Source organism: Ixodes scapularis, unplaced genomic scaffold (genome assembly GCF_016920785.2).
Source record: "Ixodes scapularis isolate PalLabHiFi unplaced genomic scaffold, ASM1692078v2 PGA_scaffold2__306_contigs__length_199485367, whole genome shotgun sequence".
NCBI lineage: Eukaryota > Metazoa > Arthropoda > Arachnida > Ixodida > Ixodidae > Ixodes > Ixodes scapularis.
The window spans coordinates 127,285,889-127,313,694 of NW_024609857.1; the positions used below are offsets into that span (position 1 = coordinate 127,285,889).

The following is a 27,806-nucleotide window of genomic DNA, read 5'->3' on the forward strand; positions in this document are numbered from 1 at the left end:
TGCTCCGTGCACTTCCAATTGTCAATAGAACATCTTTCAACTTCGAGTGAAGTGAGTTGGTTCAATTTGTCACGACAGCAATAAAACGTCCCTGTGTACGACCTGCATAGCGGCCGCAATGAAAGGAAAAAGCCAATACGTATCGTAGCGTGATATAACATATGAGAGCGATGATAGCGCAGTTATCATTTGCAGGGGAGCGCGGAAATCATCGCCGTAAAAATTCGAAAGCATTGGTCCAACCTGTCGGGTCGACATAGTTACGCACTCATGTGTGTATATAATTTACTCTTGCTTTGGCTACTGCAGAAATTAGTGGCCAGAAGATAAAGAGAATACTCACCGCAGATGCACGGTACATAACCAAAAACATGCCAACAGCGCTAACGTTCCACGTTGCATACTATATTTTTCAGGATGGTAACGGTCTGTAGAAAAAAGAAGGCATAACGAAGCGCAGCAGGCGCAGAGTCGGTCGGCTGTGCGCAGGCCACAGTTTGTGGCTGTGATGACTGATGAATGAAACCCACCAGCACCACGCTCCCTGCTACCCGCAACCATTAAGTACGCGACGGTCACGTGCTGGGCCGATAAGTGAGGAGGGTAAGGAGGAAAATGAAAAAGAGGCGAGGCGTCAGGGGAGCATGGATTGTGGAGGCTACGCAGCTGACGTCATGCCCCCCCCCCCCTCCTACCTTTCTGATCTCCGTGCGCAATCCAGAGACGGCCATCTTACCCAGTGTATGTAGCGCTGCTGGGACTGCTCCGGAACTTTGCTGTTTTTAGCGGCTTCGTTTGCTCGTTTGATAAAATTAGTGGTAAAAACGTCAATGCAACCGAAATGTTCTGCACGTTTGAACTAGAAGACGGAATTACAGGTGGCCTTCGCTGCCGCTGAAGCTCAATCAACTTAACAACATTTATTAAACAACGTGCGCGAGGTGTCCGAAAAACGAAACCGAGGGCGAAAGCTTTCTCCCGTCTGCCTGGAGAAGGAGACAAACGTCTCTCTCGTTCCTCCCTTCTTCTCGTGCCCGCTTGTGGGCGCGTCAGTAAAGGGGGGAAGACGCGCCGTGTCTACCTTTTTCCTCAATTTTTTCTTAGAGTGTACGCATGTGATATGATGTAGGGTTTCAAATCAGTAATGCTAGATTAGGGAATTAATTATTAGTACAATAAGCGCTATTTTTGTATGCCTGAATTATCATTTCAGCCTAAAAGTCAACAAAACCAACCCCCACCTGTCGACGCGGAGAGCATTGGCGACATTAGTCGGTTGTTGCGCCATCAGATACTTTCGTCAGCATACGGACGCCATAGTTAGAAATTCAAAGTTTTTATTTCTACCTTTTAACCTAGGTAAGTGTGTTCAGTAAAAGTTTGATACACTTCAAGCACATTTTCCCGCCATTCCTGTACAACGATCTTGGCTCAATACGTTAAGAAACCTATTCATGCTATGTCCCCAAAGAGCCAACGATCCCTTTTACTTACGCTGTATATAGAGTGAGAATAAAGAAATGTTAGCAGCAGCTCGGTTTTGAGCAAATACATATTTGACAGGTTTTATCTGTATTTCATAATAACACACATTTTTCGGTTGCTAAGGTTACAAAGGGCACAAGAGATCTCGTCGACATCCGTACAAGAAAAGAACCTAATTGATGTACCTCGACACATACAGCAGTGCATTACTGTCACTACTGTGGCAACTGCCAACCAAGTTAATAAAGTAATCGTTAAGCTTGTTGGGTAGCGATTATCTTAAGTGTTTAGAATGTTGGCATGGTATTGGCATGGTGCTCTCGGAAGGTATCTTTGAGGAGAAGTCGAGACAGCCATCGCAAAAAACTTCAGGCAGGTGAAGGAAGTGTCCCCCAGCAAGATTAAAGTGGCAGCCAAAGAATTGTGTCAACACCTGGAGCTGACCAGCCTGGCAAACAAGGTTCAACAGGCCAAGAAGCCCCTAAGCGCGTTTTTCACCGCAAAAACGCACTAAGTAAAATGTCCGCTCAGGGCCATCGTGACTGAAAGAGACTCTTGGCAGAAGGAAGTGGGAGGATACCTTAGCAGGTAGCTAGACAATTTGTCCTTAGGGGCCCATTCCTATTCCGGAACTCCGAGGTGGTCTCACAGTTTTTTTTCTGAAGGGACTCGGAGTTATAGCGGAGGTTTTTAAGTAGACGTGGTAGGCCTGTTCTATTCAGTGCCGCATGATCAACTGTTCCTCGCCGTTAGGCGTTGCATTGGAAAAAATAGCGAGACTTCCTTCAGGAGTTCTATCGGTATGAGCTTTGAGTCTTTAATGAAAATGCTAACTTTATATTTTTTCTTAACTGTTGTGCCCTTTGATAATAACTTCTTTGCCAAAAGCAAGGGATATGGCCGCGCGCGTAGCTTGCCAAGTGGGCAGAGCGGCCGTGGTCTAACGGTTATCGTGCTTGCCCCCACGCGAAGACCCAGGTTTTGATTCCTGGGCGCCACGCGTCTTTTATTTATTCTTAAAATTTACTGTTCTGGTAAATTCGAGAACTCTCTTGCATCTTCGAGGTTAGAATGTTCTATGCGCGAACCTTCTACGCCGATTGTTCGAGAAGCCCACGCGTGTACAAAAGGGGCTCCGCGTGGCTAGCCGCAGTCAGTCTCGCCCAAGCGCTCGACCCTGCGATTTCGCCGACATCGACGCCCGCGATGCTCTGCTGTTTTCTTCTCTTCCCTTTTTGTTTTGGGCACAAGTTTGCCCCATTAAACGTTTAGTTTCTTCAGTTATTATCGCCTCATCAATAGTCATTCGTGACAATATGCATCGGGTCACGAGTCGCGCCAGTGTTGTGTGATATATTCTTAGCGGCATGTATCAGAGGAATATCCGAAGGCTTAGACATGGGAACGAACTTCAAGGCTTTTCGCTGCGTGGATGATGTTTTGGTGCTTGTGTGACATCCCCACGTCTGTAACGACGACATTATCAATAGAACTATAGCTGTTTTTTCCTCTAAATCACATGGCCTCACCTTCACCCACCAAACTATGGTTTCAAGACGGCTGCATTTCTTGGATTTAAACTTGCACTTCGAAGAGGTCCACGTATGCTGAAAGTACCAGCCACGCTCGAAGAAAGGCGTTTTGCCTTTTTCGAGGATTGTGTCGTCGTTGATGACAGCCTCCCTAGACAAGCCGTGTAGGCATAACATGGGCGAAAACTTTCTTTACCAGTTGTGACGCCTTAACACTGTGTGCTATCCAGAGTGTTTCTTGAAAGAAGTTGCAGAAACCCTGGTTTCAAAGGTTAAAAAAAGAAACGGAGGGGAAGCCGCCGACCAGGGAACAGAGACGAGACCGGTGGTAACCCACCCTCGTCCACGTGCTGTCCCACAGCCCAAAAAGAGTCGCCGCACACTTTGAGGTGCCCGTGGTATTCTCTTCTCCGTCAGAATTGTCCAGTGTGTGCTCAAAAATTAATAAAAAAAGGCAAAAAAAAAAAAAAAGCTGACTCTTGCGCCAAGAAACACGCCGCGCAGTACATTCGATGCGCAACGTCAGTTGCCTACAAAATACCTATGACTTGCGGAAAGAGCGTATATAGGGCAAACGGGGAGGTGCATCAACGACAGGGCATGGGAGCATGTTCTATCTGCTAGAAAGTTTCTATCGGGTAATCTAGCAATTAACTTTAATAGGTGTCCGTGTGCGCCTTATCTTGACGAGACAAAAATAATTAGGAAACTAAAAGAAAAGAAAAACTGAGAGAGAATTGTTTGAGGCCTAATGCTCTGTAGTAAAGCGAGAGGATAGCTGCGTAAGTGCACCATCAGTGCACTTAACTGAGAAAGAGTTTGGCATTTTGTGACGGAAGCTCGAATTTGTGTGCACATAGTAATTAGTGTTTCAATAAACGTTCAGTTGTAAGTTAGCGCTTGGTCCTGTTTCGTCTTCATCGTGTCCTCGTTTTTGAGGCGCTTTACAAGTTAAAGAATGACAACATTCCTCTTGTTGAAATTAGTAATTAAAGAAACGGATGATTGACGCTCACGGCCCAAGAACGTGTCTAAACGGTACCATAATTAATTTTAACGGGCTAACACCCGTTAACTACAACTTTTTTTTTTTTAATTTGTAAGTGAATACTTGACGAATACACCTAGAAAGGTGCGGCACGCCTAGAAGAACTTGGTTGATGATATCTAAAAATAAATGACTTATGACTGTCATGCCGGAAACGTACAGTGAGGGAATACGTCTGATTTATCTGTCAAGGCCTGGGGGAGGGGGCGGGCGGTTACAGATCCCTAAATCTTATTCATACACACTCACATAGCGCAAGAGAACCAGTAGCCTCTTTGTAGGACTCATGTGACCTTTAGAGGGGCAGACAACCCCTAATATATCTTTGTTATTATGTACCTGAGTAGGTGAACTGTCACAAACTAAACGTAAAAATATAGAGCAAGATTTACGCCATGTGTTAAATCTTTAGTTATGAGCGGCGCTAAATTTTCAACGCGTCTTAAAAGAAAAGAAGTTTAATTTAGAATTGCATTTAGAGACACTTAACTAACAAAATATATTATTAAGCGGCTGCATGACAGACGTGTGTTACAAGGTAGCGGTGTTTGGTTTGTGTAATATCGAAACACTAATCAACCATTTTTAGTGCGTTCAGTGCTTTTGTCCAAGAGCCCCTCACACCTCCCACCAGATGGACTTTGCTTAAGAAAGTATTGTGCCTGAAGAACCTCGCGAGAATTTCGTTTGTCTTTCAATACATTGATCCTAGCGTAATGCATATTTAAATAATCTTGAAAATCCCGGTTTGCCTCACAGTTTTGCATTCAATTGGATGATATATATTATAATGTCAAAAGGCGGTGTAGTTATAGACAGTCACATGTGGACGGTAGGATACATTAAAGTTGTCAAGCGAGAAATAATTGGTAAAAAAAGAATATTTAGAGCAGGGTGTTGAACCGGAACCGAACCGAACCGAAAACCGGAACCGAACCGGTATTTTTTCCGGAACTGAACCCGAACCCGAACCGTTATATTGTTATCGCGATGAACCCGAGCCGGAACTGAACCGGAAAAAAAAATAACGGTTACCGGCTCATGGCAAAACGGTTCGGCCACGCGCTGTTGACAATGAATGTGCTATCAATGCCATTTGTTTTTAGAGCGCAGCCCTTAGGGGCCCGTTTCCAGCCTCAGCGGCGTCGGCGTCGGCGTCGCCGTCGGCGTAACCGGGGGGGGGGGTCACGTGATCCCCCGAGGTCACGTGACCCCCCAGGTCACGTGACCCCCCTCCCACGAGATCACGTGACCCCCCGGGGTCACTTGACTACCCGCAGGTGGCGTGACCCCCCTCAGTACCCTTCCCTACTCCTCCTCAAGAGCTGCGCTCCAATTAGGCGTTACAAGGATTTGTAAACGGCTTTCATTTTTTAAGTGCCGTCAACTGACACACACCTCGCTTACATATTTTTCTTCTCCACTCAGTCTTAGGAATATAAACGCTGCATCCATGAATCTTGACAAACGCTGCATCCATGAATCTTGACATACGAACCAGTATTGCGCTGGTCGCGGCTTGCACGGAAAAAAAAAATTGGAAGGCTGTGCAAAAAAAAAAAAAAAAAGTCGCGTCACGGGATTTCATTTTCCTACAATCTCGTAAATCCTAAATGCTGCTGTGTGCTCATTTCATAACACGTTTCTAGAACGCGCGAGTTCTTGAAGCTTGCTTCCATCGGAATGAGAAAAGAAAAGGCTGTGGAGTTTGATAATGTTTGAGGGAGAGAAAGAAATTTTATTTACAGTTGAAATGAGCATTCATGAATTATATCTGCTCTTCGCTGCCCCAACCACCGGTCAGAGTATATCGAGCTATGAAGTGTCAAGATTTACATGCCGTATTTTTTCGTACCGGAAACTCGATAAATGCGGGAAAAAAAAAACAGGGATACAAACCCTAGTCGCTCGCGGAGAAGCGAAGCTGCGCGCACTTTCGAATTTGACAAAGGATCTGCCGAGCTTCTGTTGCTTCCGTCGCCTGTCCAGCGTAGTCATGGGACTCAAGCGGGCGCGTGCGCTCAAACCAACGCTCAGCAGACGCTGGAGTTAGCGCCCGTGACAGACAGCCCTGTCATCAGACAGTCGTTGTTTGCCGCTTGCATTGGCTACAGGCTTTTATAAACGTTATGCACTACTAGTTTCGACTACTTTTCATTTGTTTTCATCGGTGTCCTGCTGATTTCAGATGTTTCATTTGTAATTTATTTTGATGTTGCAATTTGTCATTTATAATTTCCGAACCGGTTCGCGAACCGGTTCGCGGATCGAATCAATCGAACCGGAACTGAACCGCAACAAAATAAATTTAGCTAAACCTGAACCGTAACCGAACCCGTATTTGTTTCGGTTCGACACACTGATTTAGAGATTGTTTTCGACACTTTTGTATTAGTTGTTTGCGAATATTTGAGTTTAAAAATTTAATCAGATAGTAAGTGCGCGAATAATTTGATTCGAATTTTTTTTTTTTTAATTTACAGCATCCAAATTATCGAATAGTTTGGCACGTCGAATGCCGATGACCAAAAATCGGGTTAATTTAAGAATGTTGTTTCTATGGTGACGGTTCTCGCTTGTCTATGCTAGATCTAAAGCAAGCCTGCTTTAAGAAGTCTTGACTTAGTGAATACTTTTTTAAAAGAAGTAGTTTGTTTTCGTTTGTTCCGGAGATGCCCTGGGGCTCTGAGTTGGACATTCGGCGAGAGAGCCGGCGAGAGGGCTGACCACCGCGATTGGCCAGTGCCAAGGTCAAGCGCTGGTCTATCGCATCGGTCGGCGATCTCGCCTACTTCCCCGCCGATCGCCCAGGTCAGAGCCCCTGCCCGCTTCTAGCAGCTGCTACCGGCGCAGAAATGAGCACGCACAAAGAAACGGCGCCGTGACGCGCACCAAACTAAATCACGAAAATACCAGAAAGAACAAGAACTGTCATATGGAGCTGTATACAGAGAAAAAAAGCAAACAAAAAACTGTAATTGGAGGCGCATACGAAGACACCTGGAATAACAAAAAACATATCTGTCCGCCCACTTATTATTCTCCCCTGAGTTTTTTTCGTTTTTCAAGAACGGTCTCTCGTTTCAACTATTATGCTTACCTATATATTAAGTTTCTTTTCCAGTTTACATTTTCTTATTTATTTGCCGACCCTGGAGACAGTGACCAATCCTCAGTTCGGCGCCTTAGCCACAATGTTTGGAGACCCTCGGTCTAAGCGTTGCTTGTTTAGTGTCTGTTCATTGCCGATAAAAGTTTGGCGTTGAATATTCAATTACATATTATACTGTTTGGCAAATATTCGGCGCTACTAAATCCGAATTAGGTCCGAGCTGAGAATTTACTATTCGCAAAACTTTTTTTTTATATAGTTTTGTGGCATGACAATCTAACTCTAAAAAAGACCGTAGTACTACTACTATAAGCCTGATTCACATGGTGCGATTTTCCCCGTGATTTCGCAGCTGCGGTCTTGAGCACCTCAGCCTCCACCGCGCTTCCTCCACGCGAGCGACATCGCACTGCGAAATCGCAAGTAAAATCGCACTTTGTGAAAATGGGCTGTACAAGGTAAGTAATAATTGTTTTAGTGTAAATATAAAATCTACAACCCTGTACCCAGCACGATGAAAAAGAAATAACAAAAAGTAAGAAACATATATTTACTGTGACTTTTCAGGATTTAAATTAACCTCGACGTACGGCTATTTTAGTACCACCAATCTTGAAGCAATTCCGCTACAACAGGTATAAAACCTTCTTGTAAGGTTAATTCACATTTATAATGCAATTAATTCAGATGTGCAAGAGAGCTGAACAAGAATGACAATAATAATCCCCGGAGGGGGGGAACAAAGAAGAGAAAGAACCAACATAAATCTCCAAACGCAGCTAGGTGACTGGTGCGTGACCGAAAAATTCCGCCTGGTACTCATATCAAACCAGGGACCTCTTCATTTTCAGTGGAGCGCTCTACCAACGAGCTAACCAGGAGTTGGTGGCATCTGATAAAACCTGTTTGCTATACTGAGGTGTAACTCCTGATTTGTTCTGTTGGTAGAGAGTTCCACTGGAAATAGAGAGGTCCCTGGTTCGATACCAGGACCAGGCGGATTTCTTCGGTCGCGTACCAGTCACCTAACTTTGTTTGGAGATTTGTGTTTGTCGTTAGTCTCCTTTGTTCCCCCCTCTCAAGGGATTATAATCGGAATTCACGTGTTAAAAAAATTTACGAGGGCAATTTGTGTTGTCTAAATCGTAAATAATGTAATACATTTCTTTTTTCAGAATCAGAAAAGCAGCATGGTCCATCCGTCGATGCAAGCCTTTTGTCTTCTTGTGGTGTCATCATCGCACGTCTGCGTTGACGCTGATCAAAATGAGTTTGTGCCTCGAGATTTAGACGTCGTGATTGGTCTTCTACGTCATGGTGACAGAGCACCACTGGGGACATTTCCGACTGACCTGAACCCGAACAGCACGTACTGGAAATACGGCTATGGGAATCTCACCGATCGGGGTATAGAAACCATGCGGAACGTCGGCAAATACGTCCGGGAACGTTATCAAGGTTTCTTGACGGATGACCCCGAAGAAACACAGGTCCGAAGCAGTTTCTCTTATCGGTAAGTGTTTTTATTGTATCGTAGACTTCATTGAGTCTAAAACACAATCATTGAACAGTGGCTCTTTAAAACGCACATAGGTTTTCCGCGATATAAACTTAAATCTTAGAGTAGCAATTTCTAGATCTTTTTAGGTAACTTTTCTTCGACAGAGCGTATATTGAATATTAACCATAAAAAATATTTTATCGTTATTCTTTCATGCTAAGACTGTAATATAAGGCCATCGAAGAGTTCCTTTTCAATAATTGTTCAATCTAAAAAAATAAATAAAGGGAGATACGTATAATTTTGTCCAAGGATCATGCTGGAAAAAATTTCAGATGTACAAAGAGGCACACAATTATTTAAGCTATATCCTACCTACACCTAAACTAAGTTTTATAATGATAATTAGTGCATCTATTGTGTTTTGAATTTAGGGTAGCGGCCAAGTTACGCTTTTCAGTATATTTCCTTTATATTTATTCTTTAATATTGACCACTGTGATTAAGTAGCTGATTTTTCTGTTGGGCCATTAACTATTTGAATTTGCACGATGCCTCATTTTTTTGCAGACTGGTGAAATTTTATCTTGAGGGTATTTTGACACACAGACCCGAGGCAATATATCGCTAATAACGAAGGCGATAAATGGTGCTATAGGTCGTACGCTAAAATACAAAGTAGAAGGATAGCGTGCACTATACAGATGTGTCACGCAAGTCAGGAAATCTGCGGATTCTTGGAGACAAATGTGAAGCATAATGTGGCACCAGAAAAGGGCTACCTGGAGATTGCACCTCGGTATGAAAGTTCTAAATACGATAAAAGAAAATGCCCAACCCTCAATAGATAGCCGTCCTTGGTTTTGCCTAGTTCGTCCCAAAATAAACTTACACATAACGCACATAAAAAAAGCCGACTCCTACAAATCGCAGAGCGAAGGTTACATCGGCAGCAATGGGGCAACTTTATTCTCAACTGTAGGTTATCTTGCCATTTTCGCCGAGTTTGCAGGGGCCCTTCCTTACTGTGTTTGGAACCACTCAAAGATAAAGTTGGGACGTGATTTATCGGCAAAAAGCACGCACATTCAAAGCACATGTAAAGAAGAGCAGCAGCCGCTCCGTGGCCGCCATTGACGAAAAGCTGGCGTTGGCTGCCTTAAGGAATTCGAAACATATAGCTATAACAGATGGATAAAGCACTCAACTTTTGGATTTTACGAACGGAGTGACAGCTATCATCATCATCGTTTCTCTAATAAAGGGTGGCTAAGTTAATTTATTAAAAAAATGGTTTATACATGTAAGGATTTCTAATAAAGATAGAGCGATATTGAAGCTAGGAATGAACTTAACAATTGGCGATGAAAAGTACATATTTTTCAAGCTTCTCCTTTCCCTCTACCTTTTCTGACCATAGCCTCCTTTGTTCTGACTCATCGTGCGCATCGTGCGCCGTGTTGCCAACCAACACCACAGAGGTAAGCAGAAGGCCTTCGCACCGTCATCCCAGTCAGATCGATCGAGGCCTAAGATTGGGCACGAGTGCTGCGTCAGTGTTCGACCGGAGCTCGTGTCCAATCAGCGCGTCCAAGGTCGGACTCGGGCCCAATAGCCGAGTTAGCGTAATCCGACTGTGATGACGTTTTATGAAGGGAGAGGAGACGATGCGGAGACGATGGGGGGCATTATTCTAGGTGGCGTTGCGCCAACTCGCTGGCGCCGGCGCGCCGGGAGTGAAGGGGACTCGGATAACCGTTCAAACCGACGCGGGCGCGAGCGGGCGGTTTAGGTAGGTTCGTCTGCTGCGGAAGGAGCGTTTTTCGTGATCGGTCTGTGTCTCGGGGTTTCGGTGTCCGTAGGAAACTCATTATGTTTGCAAAAACCCTTTAAATACAAATACTTTTCGTCGCCACACCGTCTGCTGTGCCAAGTGGTGCGGAAATTCTTAGAAATGCGCGGTCAAGTTTTGGATACCCGAACGAAAGGTAAGGTTCGCTTCTTTGATGTTCTAGTTTAGGTTACAAAGGATCATTGCCGTAGGGCAGGAAAAGCAGCTGATTTCTTTAAGCGAAATATAAAAAGTCATGCTAAAAAAAGTAATTGTTATGCCCTTTTATGCTTTTGTTCCGATCAATCTTTTTACGATCGAATCAAATTGCCACAATGATGGTATAGCGCGATATTTATTTTCATTGAATACGTTGACTCGTCGCAACGGAAGATGTGAATTGGGTTGTATTTACAAATTCCCTCATTTTTGCTTTAACCATGGCTAATTGGAAAGTAGGAAACGCACGAAAGACTTGAAAACTTCGTTTTCCACACTTATTGTTTGATTTCTTAACGTTTCCTGTTGTAGCTTGTAAGACCCGTGACACTTTTGCACTGATAACTGCAGTTAGCCATCAAATTAATTTACCTTCTAGAAACTCTCGATGCGAAAGCGTTGGATAGGGTAAGCTCCTGTGTCAGCTACTTATTTATTAGCTAAGTGAGACATGTAGTTAGTGGCGATCATGATTTTGTTTTTCTTTTGATTCCGGCAGTATTTAACGTAAAAAGTAAAATGCAGTTTTGATGGCATCGAATTTGAATGTAATGTCGGGTCGTCTCTGCAACCACCATATCTACACGGATACAAGTGTGAAAGTTTGTGCCGAGAAAACAAAAGGGGTGGCGGTACAGCTATCTATTTCAAAGATAACTTGCGGTACCGGGTTATGGACAATATAACGAGAATAAATGAAGATATAGAAAGCTTACTTGTTGAAGTCTCAAACACCGTAGTTGGTGCTTTGTACAGGCCACCGTCTGGCAATGTGTATGAATTTATGGCTTTTATTGAAACCACGCTGTGTTTTCTTGGATCTGTATCCGCCTCATTTATAAATCTCGGGGACATAAATATTAATACGCTATCGGACTATCACCACGCGAGAGAATTCCGAGACGTAATTCATCAGTATGCATGTAGCAATATAATAACAGTACCAACCAGAGTCACTCCAGACACTGCAACAGCCCTTGACATCTGCCTCACGAACGTAGATATAAATCATGTTACGGCCGGTGCTATTTTATACGACATCAGTGACCATCTGCCCATATTCTGCATAAGGTCTTTTACCAATTGGAAACAAAATCGTTCTATGGAAAAGTTTTGGTACCGCATAATTAACGAAGAAACGCTTAGTACTTTTGGCTACCTAATAGAACGGGAAAGTTGGGTCGACGTCTTTAAAGAATACAATCCTACAGTTGCCTATAAAAGCTTCTTGACGAAATTTAAACACTGTTATGATGCTGCTTTTCCTCTCCGGGAAAGTAAACAAGGGCCTAGAAAAATTAGAAAACCGTGGATAACTGGTAAACTGTATAAAAGAATACGAAAAAAAAAAAAAACTGCATGTATCATGCTTTTATAAAAAAATCGTGATCCCGCTCTATTGGATGACTCCAAAAAGTTTAGAAACAAATTGAACTCCGACCCAAAAAAAGCAACGTGTGAATATTATCAAAATAAATTTTTGCATATTCACAATGACCTCAAGAAAGTGTGGGAGACGATTAACTATCTAACGAGCAGGAAGCAAACACGCAGTAGCGTGAAGGAAATGTTGATAAATAACAAGACTGTTGTCGGTACAGAACTTGTTGACGAAATGAATCGGCACTTTACTAGCATAGGCACGTGCGCGGGAAAATATGCAAGCTCAGATAACTGCATGCTGGCAGGAAATCAAATGGAATCTATCATGCTTTTTCCAACGACATCAACTGAGATTGATAAGATAATAGGTAGTTTAAAAAAATGATGTTGCAGCTGGGGACGATGAAATAAAAGTTCTACCAATTAAGTACACCGCGAACATAATAGGTCCAATATTATCCCACATAATAAACATGATGCTTGAATGCGGTAATTTTCCTGATGAATTAAAAATCGCGAAAGTAATTCCTGTCTACAAGGGTGGCGGAGAGACCTTAATTAATAATTATAGGCCCATTTCAGTACTCCCGGTTTTCTCCAAGATTTTCGAGCGTGTAATCAACGACAGGATAACAGCTTTTTTTAAAAAAGATATTATATATTACTCCTGCTCAGTATGGTTTCCAGAAGGAAAAGTCTGCAGAAGAAGCGCTAATCGACATTAAAGATAAAATTGCGGAAAACATTGAAAACAGATTGGTCACACTGGGATTGTTTTTGGATTTAAAAAAGGCGTTCGACACTGTGAAACCATGATATTTTACTTAAAAAACTTAATATATATGGTATACGAGGAATAGCGCTAAAATTAATTAAAAGCTATCTAAATGAACGCTACCAATATGTATGCTTAAATAATTGGTCATCCAGCAAAATGAAAATAAAACATGGCATTCCCCAAGGCTCTATTCTAGGGCCTCTACTATTCCTTGTCTATATAAACGATATAACGGAAATACCTGGCTCCCCTCAGTTAATAATGTACGCAGACGACACAAACGTATTTTTTGCTGGTGAGAAAAAACAGATCGTAGAAAAATTAGCCAATGATTATCTTTTAAAACTCTCAAAATGGTTAGAAACAAATCGCTTAGGTCTAAATACCAGTAAAACAAAATATGTGATTTTTAAGCCAATAAACAAACGCGATCACAGTACTATCAACATAACATTTGAAGGTACGTTGCTGGAGCAAGCTACAGAACAAAACTTTTTGGGGTTGTGGTTTACTGAGGACCTCTCTTGGTCAACTCATGTTAATATGCTCAAGGCTGAACTGTCCCGAGTTACTGGTAGCATATACAAAGTGCACAGTTTACTACCGACCTGGCTTAAACAAACATTATACTACTCTCTATTTTACTCAAAAATGAGCTATGGCATTTTGGTGTGGGGAACTACAACAGAAACTATTTACAACAAACTAATTATCTTGCAGAAAAAAATCTTGCTTATGTATGAAAATTATAAAGGAGACAGAAGAAATTTAAGCACACAACCACTTTTTAATAAATATAATATGCTAAAAGCAGATCAAGTATTTTATTTCAAATTATTACAATTGATACACAGAAGCAAGCTCCACACTACAGCAACATACAATCTGAGCACGTACAATTTTGAAACCCAATAAGGAAGATGCCGGCAATAAGAACTAACTATGGCCGAAAAAGGCTAAATTTCCAGATAAATAAAACTCTGAATAGAAAAGATATGTCCGTAGATTTCCATCAACCTTTTAATAGTTTTAAATGTGCTCGTAGAAGGATGCTTGTCGCAAGTGAAATTGCTTTTTCGTTAATGTTAGTGCCGTAAACTTCATGAGTGTTATAAATATGTCTGATTTTTGTGCATATTTCCATTCCTTGTTTCTTGATGTTTAAGTGTGAGAAAAAAACCTTTTATTGATTTTTATTAATACCACTGTGCGGTGACAAATTTTAATGTGATGTATTGTATACTTGTATTTTTTTTTTTTGCAGTTTACAACAGAAGCATGTCTTTGTTCCTGGTCGTTTTCAATGATCAGCGTCTTTTTTTTATTTTTTTTTCTTATGGTATATGAAACTCTAATTTTATTTATATATTTTTAGGATGTTGCAGAAATGCTTCGTTTCATTTACTACTAACAGATCGGTTTGGCAAATGGCGCATTTTGTGTCTCTGATGTATTTTCCATTGTGTTTTTGTACTGCACTGCTGAACTGTACGGGGGGCAGAGGCGCTGTCAGGCACCAAGCCTTTATCTCTGCCCCCACGCGGAACTTCCCGCAAAACAAATAAATAAAAAACAAACAAAAAAAAAAAAACGTATGATAGTTTAGATTGGCTAGCTGGCTGATACCGAATCAATTTACAGGTTCCGCCCGAGCTGCAAAACTGCAATAAAATGAATGTAGCTGACTTGCTTCCTGGGCAAGTCTGTGAAGACAGAGCGACTGTTCATCGAAGCCTGTGCATGGAGACAGCGGCTCCGCTCAGCCAAGCTCAGCGCATTGCAGAAGACGGGACCACGCTGACCGACCAACACATAGGAGATTTTTTTGAGTCACTGTACCAACATCCTGTTTAATGAAAGAAGCGCAAGAGATGATCGTATATTTTATTGCGCGCCTTTCGTGTGTGCGAAGAAACAAAGAGCGAAATCGCATGAGCCTGGAAAACCCAGCAAAGAGCGGAACCGGGTGAACGGGGGGGGGGGGGGGGGGGGGCGGATGAATGGGTCCTATTTAATTTGGCGCCGCCCAACCTTCTGAATCCGTCACAGACCCATGTAAGATGGCGCCGCCCTATGGTTTTGGTGGGCCACCATCTTGATTTTAGCATCGCCACCCAGACCTCAGGGGATTCAATTGGCGCTGCGGACGCCCATTTGGCAACATATGGGCAGTATAGGAAGATGCATCTCTCTGGCTCTAACCTCTATCCAACTTTATTATTGCGTACGACATGGGATGTTGTATCGAGGGTACGACATAAAAACTACAAAGACACTTAACACTGCTAACGTGTCAGAATGCGAAGCATTCGTATACGTAACGCATTCCTTCATGCTACGCGCCGCGCAGAGCCCGGCCGGGCGACCTCTGCGGAGACTGCCCGGGCGGGCTCTGTGGCCGGCCACCCGCTCCCTCTTACCGGCAGCCGGGCCGCTCTGCCATGTCGATGGGGCGGCGTTCCTTGGAACTATGCCGCGCACCTGCGAATGGGAGTCTATCCATCAAATCTCTGCTACAGAATACAGGCTTCGCTCCATCGGACAGGGGCATTTAGGTGCCGTCTGGCGCGGCTTCAAAAGTTGATAACGCAGGGTCCGGTCCATAAAACCAGATAATGCTTTCGCATTAAAAAAAAAAAAAAAAAAAGGCGGTTCGATATGTGGCTTTGGGTCTGTGGGGAACCGGTGAAAATGAACTCCGAAAAAAATCTAGCAACAAAATGAACGGCGTCTGAAATTTCAGTCGTTGTCACACATTAACTCCAGTGTTGTAGGCGTTACCGGAAAAAGTACCGATATACGTCACTCGTCCCTTGCAAATTAAAGGAACGTGTTATCGACCAACGTTACTTTAAAATAAAAGAAACGCCTTATAGTTACCGTTACCTACAAAAGGTAGCGTACGTTACTTTTTGCGTTACTTTTTTAATTATGAATGAACACGTTTTACTGCTTTGACGTTAACGGTTTCACCTATATACTCACCAAAGAAAGCCGCCCAAAACTGAACAAACTAAAAGGCTTTAACGCCTAGAGAAAAAAAATTGAAGTGCAATGCTTTTTGAATGTTTGGGAAAAATGGGTAACGAGTAATGTAACTACGCTGCCCGTTACTCGAAATAAGTAACGTAAGTGCAATACCCGTTACTGTTAAAAAAAGGTAAAGTAAGGAGTACGTTACTACGTTACCAAAGAAAGTAACGCGGTACCGGTAACGCCGTTACTTGTAACGCATTACCGCCAATACCGATTAATTCCATGTGGTGAGTGACGGTCTCTCGAAGGTGTTTTGAAAAATCGGTCGCCGACTTATACCCGTGCCACACGGGCAACTCGAATGCCATTTACAACGAATGACATTTGTGTGATCGGCGAATCAGCTCGCAATCTGTCGCGCGTGGAATGCACCACGCCCGGAGTGTCGCGCGCTGATTGGCCGTCCGCTCAAATGTCATTCGTCGTAAATGGCATTCGAGTTGCCGGTGTGGCACGGGTATTAGACCTGTCTTGATAATATGACTGAATATTCTTTGTTTCAATGCTGTGATAAGTCGGGGGCTTTTTGTAGATCGTATATTGCAGATTGCAAGCTCTGCGTCTGTGTGTGCTTATATAGTGCTCAAAATAACGGCGTGAGCTCCCGCTAGCAATGCGAAGCTTTTGCGTACAATTTATAGTGAATAAATTTGGCAGCTGCGTTTTCATACTTCGCTGTCTTTGTCCCTTCCTTTTTCCCTGTCTCGTTTAGTTAAGAATGTCTTTGTTGTCGTTTTGTATTCGGTCACCGCGGCGCTAATCTTGGTATCTTTCAGCCTAAATTGTAAGCTTAAGTCCTACACACTATTCTTGTAACTACACCCATCTTTCGTTTCTTTGCTTCGATGTTATGTTCTGCTCTGGAAACACAGCTATAGATGCTGCACACTCGATCGAGTGAAGGAAGTTCGTCAAACTAACTTGAAGCAGAGTGTGCTCTTCAGCAGTGTGGCACACCACTAGAATATACTAAGCGTGCTTACTTAAAGTGACACTCAATTAGCCTGTCTGACAGAGGTGTAAAAGAGGCTGGCCATCGCACAATAGATTTGTTTATTCTATCCGTTAGCACGCCTGTCCCATGAACACCACGTGACTTGAACAATTTTCAGCCACTGAGAGCAAGCACGTTAAACTCGATATATGGCCGATTGGAATTTAGGGTGCTCGCTCACTACCACCAATTTAAGGATATTTTCGCCTTGTGATTGACCCGAAGAACTCTTAGAACTCTCTTTAAACTCGCCAAACCTCCATTCGGCGGCTCAAACCAAATAATGACAACACTCATTCCATATGGGATTATGCTTCATAATAGGCATAATCGTTATTGTTTGTACCGCATTGTGGAAGGAAGGGGTGGTGTATATAATACCTTTAACGTGTGTGAGTGTTTGCATAGGACAAACCGGATGGTGCGTTAATGACAGGCTAAGGGAACACGAACTGGCAGTAAGATCTTCGCCCTCGGGTAATCTTGCGATACACTGCAACCGATGCGATTGCGGCGCAAAGCTTCTGGAAACCGTTATCCTGAGCAGAAACCGTAACAAAATGATTAGGGAAATTTCGGAGGCGTTTTTCACAAAGAATTGCAACGGCGACACGTGCATTAGCGCCCCATCGATAGCATTGTACGATTTGGAGGTGGCGCATCTAGAGTGCTTTGTTAGCTCAAGCTAGAAAAATTATATGTAGATTATTTGACAATGTATTTACAGGACGTGGATGGTTGCTCATAGGGCATATATGTTTCTTCTTTGGTGTAAGTCAGATTAAACCCCAGGTGCAAATGCGTTCTACTGTGTGTATGTCTTCTTTTTTGGTCCTTGTTTTTTAGCGCTTTTAATCCTGAAATGTACCGCCAACTAGCCCAAGTGAATACCCTTCTGCTTGCACTCTTAACCTGTATAAGAAACTGCAGCGAAACAGGATGTAAGGATAAGAAGTTTACGTCCTTTGTTAATTGCTTGGCAGGTGCGTCATGAGTGCACTTCTTCTGCTAGAGGAACTCTACCCGTCCAAATCGCCCGATGAATCCAATCTGGCAAGAATGCCCGAGGATAACGATAAGTATACGTAAGTAAGCGTAGGCTGGTACGACCTGTTATTCATAATTGTGGGTGCTAAAACCCTTCTTGCGTTATGGACATAGCGAAGTCCAGTAAATTGTTATGCAATTAGTTTTAGTAAGGAGCGGCTGAAAACAGCCAATGGAAGGATGAGAGAATTTCTGAATAACATATCAATTTTCGCGTATGTTTTTTAGCAAGGATATGATTTGCAGTATTATTTAAAAAAGAATTTCTTAATACTATATCAGTTTTCGGCTATGTATTTTAGCAAGGATATGATTTGTTGTATTATTTAAAAAAAAAGAAACTGTGGAAATTGTTATTGTGTTTTAAATGAATAACATAGTTCTGATTCAACGCTTGCTTCAAGAGTAAGGGAGAAAAAAACGTAAAAATAGTTTCTAGACAAGAACACAAGGACAAACTGGCTCCATAAAAGTAGGTCTTGTGTGTAGAGTAAGCGGCAAAAAAAAAAAAATAATAAACGATAAAATATTTTTAGGTTTTTTTCAAATTTTAAAACACTAAATATATAGATTTTAAATTTAAATGTAGAATATAGAATATCTAGATTGCAGTATAGATTTGTTAAATTTAAGTGTAGAGTGTATAGTTACGATATTGCGGTAAGTAAACTTACTGAGCGGAGTAAGCGAAACAAAAAGTTAGGTATCATAACTGTAGCATATGTCTCACGTAGACAAGTGCAAATCAACAGGAAAAAAAAAAAGAAAAAGAAAAAAAAAAGAAACTTGCTTAAATTGCCACTTTAATGTATATGCCCATAGCTCCGTATATACTGACAAAGCCTGGCAGATAGCCACGAGAACCGGCCACCGAAATGAAAAAGGTGGAGCGGCAGACAACGGATGAGAGGAGAGCCACGTGACTGACGCCCTGCTGCGGCGGGACGCCAAAACGAAGCGGCGAGACGCCAAAACGCGGACGCGAGAACCCGAAAAGTACGTTTCTGGTTCTCGCCGCTGCAAAAGCTGTGCGCTGACGTCCAGGTTCCCCGAGAAATGGCTCTTTGATGCTCTGTGCTATAAGATCCTCGCGCTCGAAATCTGGGACCGGGCACTCTATGGCTCCGTCGTCGAACTGCCAGTCCTTGTGAGTATAGAGAAGGCCATGATACGCCTCACTTGGCTTTGAATCTCGATAGGAAGCAACGCAACTGGCGAGACAAAATGAAACGCCCTATAATAAGAACGAAAAAAAAAATCGGAAATATAAAGTGTGTATGCATGCTGGTTTCAATAGCCAGTCGGTGTACCTGAAGTTGTCAAGTGAGCCTAAGCATGTTTATTTGAAACAGCTTCCAGCCCCCTTCCCCTCTCCGAAAAAAAAAACAACAATTCCGCTTACGCCAATGCATAATGCACCGTCCTGCTTAAGCATTGGTGTGTGATGTGCTGAACATACGCGGTGCCTTGTATTAAACACGAAGAATAACAGAGACAAAAACAAAATAAAATATGGCTAGCAGCAATAATTGCAGTGCTTGTTGCCTGCATAATACTAAGAATATAATTTTACCTGCCAGCTAAAATCTAAGATTAAAAAAAAAAAAAAAACACCTGGCCGTGGTTGATCCGAAAGAGAGTGTTTTTTTATTTTTTTACTCTGCAGCAAGTAAATACGGTACTTCGTTTTCCTTCGTACATAGCTTTTTATATAGGGGTATGAGTACGTCCTGTTTTCCCTCCGCTACGTACCTATCAAGCTCGGTGGGCATTGCATAAGGGGATAATTGTCAGGGTAAGTTGGCTAATTTACAGAAATCTCTCGATTAACTTTTAATTTTTGGTTCTTGGAGTCATGGTGGAATTGCAGTATTGACGGCCGTCGGTACTAAATACCACACAAACTAAAAAAAAAGCGAAAATGTTATGTTTTTTTTATATTAAGTGATAAACGTTCGCGTTTTTTGTTCGGATTTAAAAACTATGCTCAGAAAGAGCGCGTAAGGTCCCACCCACACTGACGCTCGGAAAAGTGGCGTTATTGTTTCAATCCTGTCGCCACTCTCTCGGCAGCGTGTCCTTGGTGGGTGCGCCGACGGCACCAGTGACGACGTAAGCGCCACGACATTGTCACTCTTTCAGGCATCAGGATAGCTCGTTAGATTCACTTGCACCTCCTGCACCGGTGCAGAAAAGTGTAGGGCGGTGTACTTCCGATCGTATCTCAATGCACATACCGGAAGTCCACTGCCCTACACTTTTCTGCACAGGTGCAAGTGGTGCGGGTAAATCGAAGGAACTATTGCGGGAAGTGCTTGATAATGCCCTTGCTTTGAGCGAAAACGTTTGAATCCGAGGAAAAACGCGAAAAATTTATCGATTAGTATCTACGAAAAACATTACCTTTTCGGAAAATATTCAAATTCGCCTCGCCGTTAATAATGATTGTCAATACGGCAACTGCAACATGGCCCCTAAAGCCAATAATTAAAAGTTTATTAACGTAACTTAGTTAATTAGTCAACCTACCATGCCGAGAATTTTTTCATATTACATTCGCCGAACTCGATAAATGCACGGTGAAAACGGCACTCATCATCTAACTCTCGCCCCCTTAAAAAAAAGTCTGGTCGATTTAGAATGAAACGCCCCCTTTCATCCACCCACTGAACCTTTTTTTTTTTCTTCTTGGCAGGTTAATTTGCGAGCCTCAAATCAAAAAGCAATTATTGAAGCTGCTGGATCCATTTAGCGGCTTGCTGGACCTGACCTGGTTCCTTATTAGAGCCACACATGAGCTCGGACTTTCTTTATTGAGTGACGCAACCAAGGTTCCAGAAGGTCTCGACGCCGTACAGGTTGAGAAGGAGTACGGCTTAAGCATCCCTAGCTGGTTCGAGGATCGACTCGATCTGCTATCCTACAATTCTCGAAGGCTCTACGCCCTGATTGCGCAAGCGTTAATAAGGAACATGGGAGGTGAACTTCTCAGGTAAGATGTTTTGACACGGCGCGTGCCGAGGATCTCATGTACCGCATTTCGCATTTGAGTTATACGACAATTTTCTGCCTTCCTAACAAAGCTGCACTTTTTCTACGACACTGTGAGACTCACCCGCGCCATAATGCGTCCATGGAGCACGCACAATCGAGTACAACGTTATCTGTAATTACCGTTCGATGCACAATCAATTTTACGCTCCGTTTTACGTCAGGTCTGACCTCAACCAAGCCCATGATTTCATGCGGCCAATTCAACAAAGTCCAAAGTGCATCTTAGGGCGCTCGTCGTGCAACCAGCTACGCACAAACAAAAGCGCAGGGTCACGGCGCATTCAGTGCGCGCGATTGGTTTCACCGGTGGTACCAAACGCACGAAGACGACGAGCACAACCAGGACGATACACTGCCGGCACTGATTGATTGGCACCGGTCGGATTGTAGCGTTGTCTGCGTTCATCCTTGATCTGAAACGGAGTATAAAGGTCCCGCCCTAAGCACGTTGAGCCGGAGCGATAAGCAGCTCGTGTAGACGAGTGTACTATATAGGTATACGATTCAGCCTAATCGTGCGCATAATGCTTTGGCGGGCACCCATGTTCCGCACAGATATATTGTCACGGGTGGTGACCAAAAAAAAAAACAGGAAATAAAAAGGAAGAAATAAACGTTTAGTGTGGCGAACTTGTGCCAAAAATAAAAGGGTAGAAAGGATAATAACAGAGCTTCGGATGCTGGGGTGAAACTGACTCGCTCGCCTGGCGGAATCTCTTATGTACCCTCGTGGGTTTCTGGATCGTTCGGCGTAAAAGGTTCGGCGCGTAGAACATTCTAACCTCGAATCAGCCAAGACGGTTCTCGAAATCACCAGAACATCACATTACAGTGTCAACAAAAATGTGTGGCCGCGGCCAGGATGCGAACCCTGGCCTTCCGCGTGGAAGGCAAGCGCGATAACCGTTAGGCCACGCGCGTGCTGCCTACGTGACCAGCTGCGCGCGCGGCATTACTCCCCCCTTTAAAAAGTGCATCGTCCCGATGCAACCCAAAAACAAAACAAAGCAAATAAAAAGTGAAAGCCGTTTACAAATCCCTGTAACGCCGAATTGGAGCGCAGCTCTTGAGGAGGAGGAGTGAAGGGTACTGAGGGGAGGGTAGACCCCTCCTCCTCCCCTCATTCTTTAATATGCTCCGGGGGGGCGGTCACGTGACCTCGGGGGGGGGGGGGGGTGTCACGTGACTTCGGGGAGGGGGGTCACGTGACCTCAGAGGGGTCACGTGACCAAAGGGTCACGTGGGGTCTTGGGGTCACGTGGGGTCTTGGGGTCACGTGACCTTGAGATGACCTTGGGAGGGGTCACGTGACCTTGAGATGACCTTGGGAGGGGTCACGTGACCTGGAGGGGTCACGTGACCTTGGGGGTCACGTGACCTTGGGATGACCTTGGTTACGCCGACGGCGACGGCGACGCCGCTCAAGCCGGGAACTGGCCCCTAAGAGCTGCGCTCTAAAAGTGAAAGCCGTTTACAACTTCCTGTAACGCCGAATTGGAGCGCAGCTCTTGAGGAGGAGGAGTGGAGGGTATATTCCTCCTCCTCCCTCGTGGTCATGCCTGCTAGTCCTCCTCCCCTCCTGCTCCCCCTCCCTCTCCTTTACCACCTTTACCGGGCGGGGGAAGAGGGGGGAGGAGGAGGAGCGGAGGGGGAGGAGGAGGAGGGGGAGGGGCGACGCCGACGCCGCACAGGTTGGAAACGGGTCATGTGACCCCCTCCCCCCGAAGTCACGTGACCCGCCCGGACCATACTACACAATGAGGGGAGGAGGAGGAGAAGGAGGGGGAGGAGGAGGAGGAGGGGGAGGAGGAGCAGAGGGAGGGGCGCGGTTACGCCGACGGCGACGCCAACGGCGACGCCGACGCCGCTCAGGCTGGAAACGGGCCCCTAAGAGCTGCGCTCTAAAAGAACGGTAAACTAAAGAGTCATTTGGAACACATGAGGTCCACAGTCCTATCGAGCGTAGTACGGCTTCAGTCGAACGACGTGGACGACTTCCGGTAGTGGAGGGCGGCGTGACGAGGTCCGTGTTCCGTCGGGCATCACCTCGTAGTTCAGCTCGCCGAGGCGACGAAGTACCTTGTATGGTCCAAAGTACCGTTTCAGCAGTTTCTCACTGAGGCCGCGGCGACGGATGGGCGTCTACACCCACACCCTGTCTCCGGGCTGGAAGTGAACGTCCCTGCGACGAAGGTTGTAGCAGCCCGCGTCGACGCGTTGCTGGTCTTGAATCATGAGTCGGGCGAGCTGGCGGATTTCTTCGGCGCGTTAAGCAACCGCCTGGGCGTCGTCACTCTCATTGTCAGATGGCTCATGTGGCAGCATTGCGTCCAGCATGGTCGTTACCTTCCGACAATGTACCAGCTGGAAAGGGGTAAATCCAGTGGTCTCCTGAACCGCCGTATTGTAGGCGAACGTGACATAGGGCAACACCTCGTCCCACGTCTTGTGCTCTACGTCGACGTACATAGAGATCATATCGGCGATTGCCTTGTTGAGTCGCTCGGTCAGCCCATTGGTCTGCGGATGGTATGCAGTGGTTCGACGATGGGCGGTGTACCTGAGACAAAGGATCTCTTGCGTCAGCTGGGCCATGAACGAAGATCCACGGTCTGTGATGAGGACTTCAGGGGCGCCGTGCCGGAGGACAATGGACTCGATGAAAAACCTAGCGACTTCAACAGCCGTGCCTGCTGGAAGGGCTTTCGTCTCGGCGTACCGTGTGAGATAATCGGTGGCGACAATAATCCAGCGGTTTCCCGATGTTGACGGCGGGAAGGGACCAAGTAAATCCATTCCGATCTGCTGGAACGGTATAGACGGGGGAGAAATCGGATGCAGAAGTCCTGACGGCTTCGTTGGCGGTTTCTTACGTCGCTGACACTCGTGGCATGATCGAATGTATAGGTGAACGGTCTTCGGTAGCCTCGGCCAGTAGTACTTTTCTCGAATCCTGGCGAGCGTCCTGCTGTAGCCAAGGTGTCGAGCCGTTGGGTCGTCATGGCATCCTTGAAATATTTCGTCTCGAAGGCTGGCAGGAACAGCCAATAGCCATGCTCTGTTGTTGTTGACGAAGTTCTCCTTGTACAGCACCCCTTGCCGCATGGAGAATGTATGCAGGATTCTTAAGAAAGCACGGGGAACCGAACTCGCTTGTCCCTCTAAGTGCTCGATGAGCGCTCGCAGTTGAGGGTCGTCTCGTTGGAACGCTGCCATGTCGCTGACATCCAAAGCGCCGAGGAAACACTCATCGTCGTCGTCTTCGATACAGGAAGGACCGGCCTCGACAGGAGGGAGCGAGCTCTTGACAGGCAGTCGGCGTCATGGTGCTTCCGGCCGGACTTTTACACAACGGTCATGTTGAACTCCTGCAGTCGTAGGCTCCACCGGGCGAAGCGTCCGGAGGTGTCTTTCAGATTCGCGAGCCAGCAGAGCGAGTGGTGGTCCGTGACCACGCGAAAAGGACTTCCATACAGATATGGGCGAAACTTTGTTATTGCCCAGACGACAGCAAGGCACTCCTCTTCAGTTGTAGAGTAGTTCCTCTCCGCCTTAGACAGTGTCCGACTCGCGTATGTGATGACTCGCTCTGCCTCGTCCTGCCTTTGAACAAGCACCGCGCCAAGTCCGGTGTTACTGGCGTCCGTGTGGATCTCTGTATCAGCGAACTGGTCGAAATGGCCAAGAATCGGGGGCGCCTGGAGTCTTCGTTTCGGCTCATCGAAAGGCCGCTGGTGTTCGTCTGTCCATTCGAACTTTACGGCGTCCTTCGTGAAGTGCGTCAGCGGTGCGGACAGCTTGGCGAAGTCCCGAACAAATCGTCTGTAGTAGGCACAAAGTCCGAGGAATCTCCTCACGGCCTTCTTGTCAGACGGCGGCGTGAATGCAGCTACGGCGCGGGTCTTCTCGGGCTAAGGAACTTAAGTTCACCATAGGCGAATCGACACTTCGTTGGCTTGAGTGACAGGCCGGCGGTCTTGATAGCTTGAAGCACGGCTCGAAGTCTTTTCAGGTGCTCGTCGAAATCTCGTGAAAATACCACGACGTCGTCGAGGTAGACGAGGCAGCTCTGCCATTTCAGACCTGCCAGCACGGTGTCCATGACACGCTGGAAGGTGGCTGGCGCAGTACAAAGCCCGAACGGCATCACTTTGAATTCGTATAGTCCGTCGGGAGTGACGAAGGCAGTTTTCTCCCGGTCGCGTTCGTAGACTTCAATCTGCCAGTAGCCACTCTTCAGATCCATCGACGAAAAATATCGGGAGTGGCGCAGTCGGTCTAACGTATCGTCGATGCGGGGGAGCGGATAGACGTCCTTCTTCGTCACAGCGTTCAGTCGACGATAGTCCACGCAGAACCGCAGGGTTCCGTCCTTCTTCTTTACAAGGACGACTGGGGACGCCCATTGACTTCTTGAGGGTTGAATGATGTCGTCGTCGAGCATTTCTTGGACTTGATCCTGATTCACCTTCCTTTCCTTTAAGGAGACTCGATACGGCGACTGGTAGACAGGGAACGCGTCGTCGTCGGTAATAACGCGATGTTTCGCCATTGGTGTTTGGCGAACTTTCGACGACGTGGCAAAACAATCACGGTATTCAGCGAGGAGATCAACCAGTTGCCGGCGCTTAGGAGCTGTGAGCTCGGGGTCAATGTCGATCGGCGGCGGCGGCGTGCTGTTCTGCTATGACGACGAGGTTTCTTCGGAGATTGCGGTGACCACGGCTGGCGCCTGAAGCTCCTCAATGTGGCCCACAGTGGTACCCCTCGTTAGGTGCTGCGGCTCCTCTCGGAAGTTTGTCACAAGAACAGTTGCACGTCCTTCTTGGAGATCCGTTATGCTTCGTGCGACGCCAATTCCTTTCTCAAGGAGCAGTTGGACGCTGCCTTCCAAAAGAGCTTCACCGTGCATGGCTGCATCGGTTATGACAGTGACGAAAACACTCGACCGCGGCGGTAAGTTCACATGATCGGCGATAACTCGGATCGCGGTTGACGTCGTGTTGGTCTTCACCGGCGGTAAAACAGGCTTTCGCAGCGTCAGCTGGTTTGCCCCGAGGTCGATGACGGCGCCATACTCGCAGAGAAAGTCCATTCCGAGGATACCGTCCCTTGAACAGCCTTGCAGAACGACGAACTTCACAGGGCACATCTCACCGTGGATCTCGACGCGAGCAGTGCGTCTCCCGACTGGTGTGATGAGGTGCCCTCCGGCGGTTCGTATTTGTGGTCCATCCCACAGCGTGGTGACTTTTCGAAGGCGGCGGGAGAGCCTCCCACTCAAGACCGAGTAGTCTGCTTCGGTGTCCACGAGTGCTGATGCGTCGTGCCCGTCAATGACGACGTTTAGGTTATTGGACACCGCTGCCGGGGCGTCGTTTCGGTCTCTGGTAGCGTTCCAGTGGGGGCCCTCCGACGTTCGTGGAGGATCTTGGCGTCGGTCGTCTTCGGCGACTCCACCTCCAGGGGTTGCCGCGCATAGTTTTCCCGGCGTGGAGCGAGGAACGACAGGCTTTCACGTCGGGGTCGGTGCATCGGCGAAGCTGGACATCGTGGCGAAGGCGACCGGAACTCTCGGCGGAACGCAGGCTCGGGGGACTGAGGTCGTCGCAGGTACTCGTCGATTTCCCGAGGGCGTTCACCATAACGGGGTCGCGGGTCGTTCGGGTGGAACCCGCGGAGCCCGAGTCGACGGTATGGGCATCGGTGGTAGGTGTGGTCTGCTTCCCCGCATTGGAAGCACAGAGGGCGTCGGTCGGGCGTTCGCCACACATCGGTCTACCGGGGTGCACGGGGCTCCTGGCTGGCGTACTGGAACTGGTCCTTGCGGCGTCGGTCGTACTGCGGCGCAGGAGACTGACGTCGGGGCGGCGCGACATAGGCGCGAGTAGGAGGCGGTGGCCGTCGGGCCACTGCGGCGTAAGTTAGCGTGGGTTCTTCGGGGACTGCCACGCCGATGGGAGCCTCTGGTTAGATGGCTCTCTGCACTTCTTGCCGCACGACCTCGGCGATGGAGATCGAGGCGGGGCGATCAGTGTCGGGTAGAATTTTCCGGAGCTCTTCCCGGACGATGTCCCGGACAATTTCACGAAGGTTGTCAGCGCGGATGCGGCCCTCGTCGATTCGGGAAGATGCCAGCGTCGAAGCAACAGGCGTGTCGGCGAGTCGGTTGTAGTGGCTGGCTCAGGCTTGCAGGGCACGCTCGATGTTCGTTGCCTCGGCGACAAAGTCTTCGACAGTTGTCAGAGGGCTGCGGACAAGGCCACCAAAGATGTTTTCTCTCACGCCCCGCATGAGGATTCGTAGCTTCTTCTCTTCTGTAGCCCGAGGGTCGGCGCGGGCGCTCAGGCACAGGATGTCCTCTACGAAGCCGGTGACACTCTCGTTGGGACCCTGGGTTCTGGTTCGCAGTAGGTCCTCGGCTCTCTCTCGGCGGCGGTGGTTGATGAAGGTAGCCTTGAGATCGGTCTTGAAAATGTCCCACGACGTCAGGGAGGACTCATGATTCTCGTACCAGTGCTTGGCGGTCCCCTCAAGCGAAAAATAGACATCGTGCAGGCGCTGCTCGTCTGTCCAGGAATTGTGGCGGGCAACGCGTTCATACTGGTCAATCCAGTCTTCGACGTCTTCGTACTGCTCGCCGTGGAATGGAGCCGGTGTCCGAGGAGCGACGGGTCGGTAGACGACGGCAGGAGCGGCGGGGGTCGGCGACTGGTTGGCCATCGTCGGCTGCCTGGTCCTGGGTGGTCAGAGTCCGTATTCCGGGTGTAGCCCTTGGGTTCGGCG

The 27,806-nt window shown here is 46.4% G+C and overlaps 1 protein-coding gene across 1 annotated transcript in view; it reads left to right on the top strand.

Annotated features, from left to right (window-relative positions):
• The first annotated feature begins 8,358 nt into the window (after positions 1-8,358).
• Positions 8,359-27,806, top strand: part of LOC120850176 (testicular acid phosphatase) — a 59,926-nt gene continuing 40,478 nt past the window's right edge. Inside the window, exons 1-3 of the mRNA XM_040222609.3 lie at positions 8,359-8,690; positions 17,903-18,004; positions 20,662-20,958. Coding sequence (XP_040078543.3) covers positions 8,368-8,690; positions 17,903-18,004; positions 20,662-20,958 — 722 coding nt within the window. The 5' untranslated portion in view covers positions 8,359-8,367. The remainder of the gene's footprint in view (positions 8,691-17,902; positions 18,005-20,661; positions 20,959-27,806) is intronic.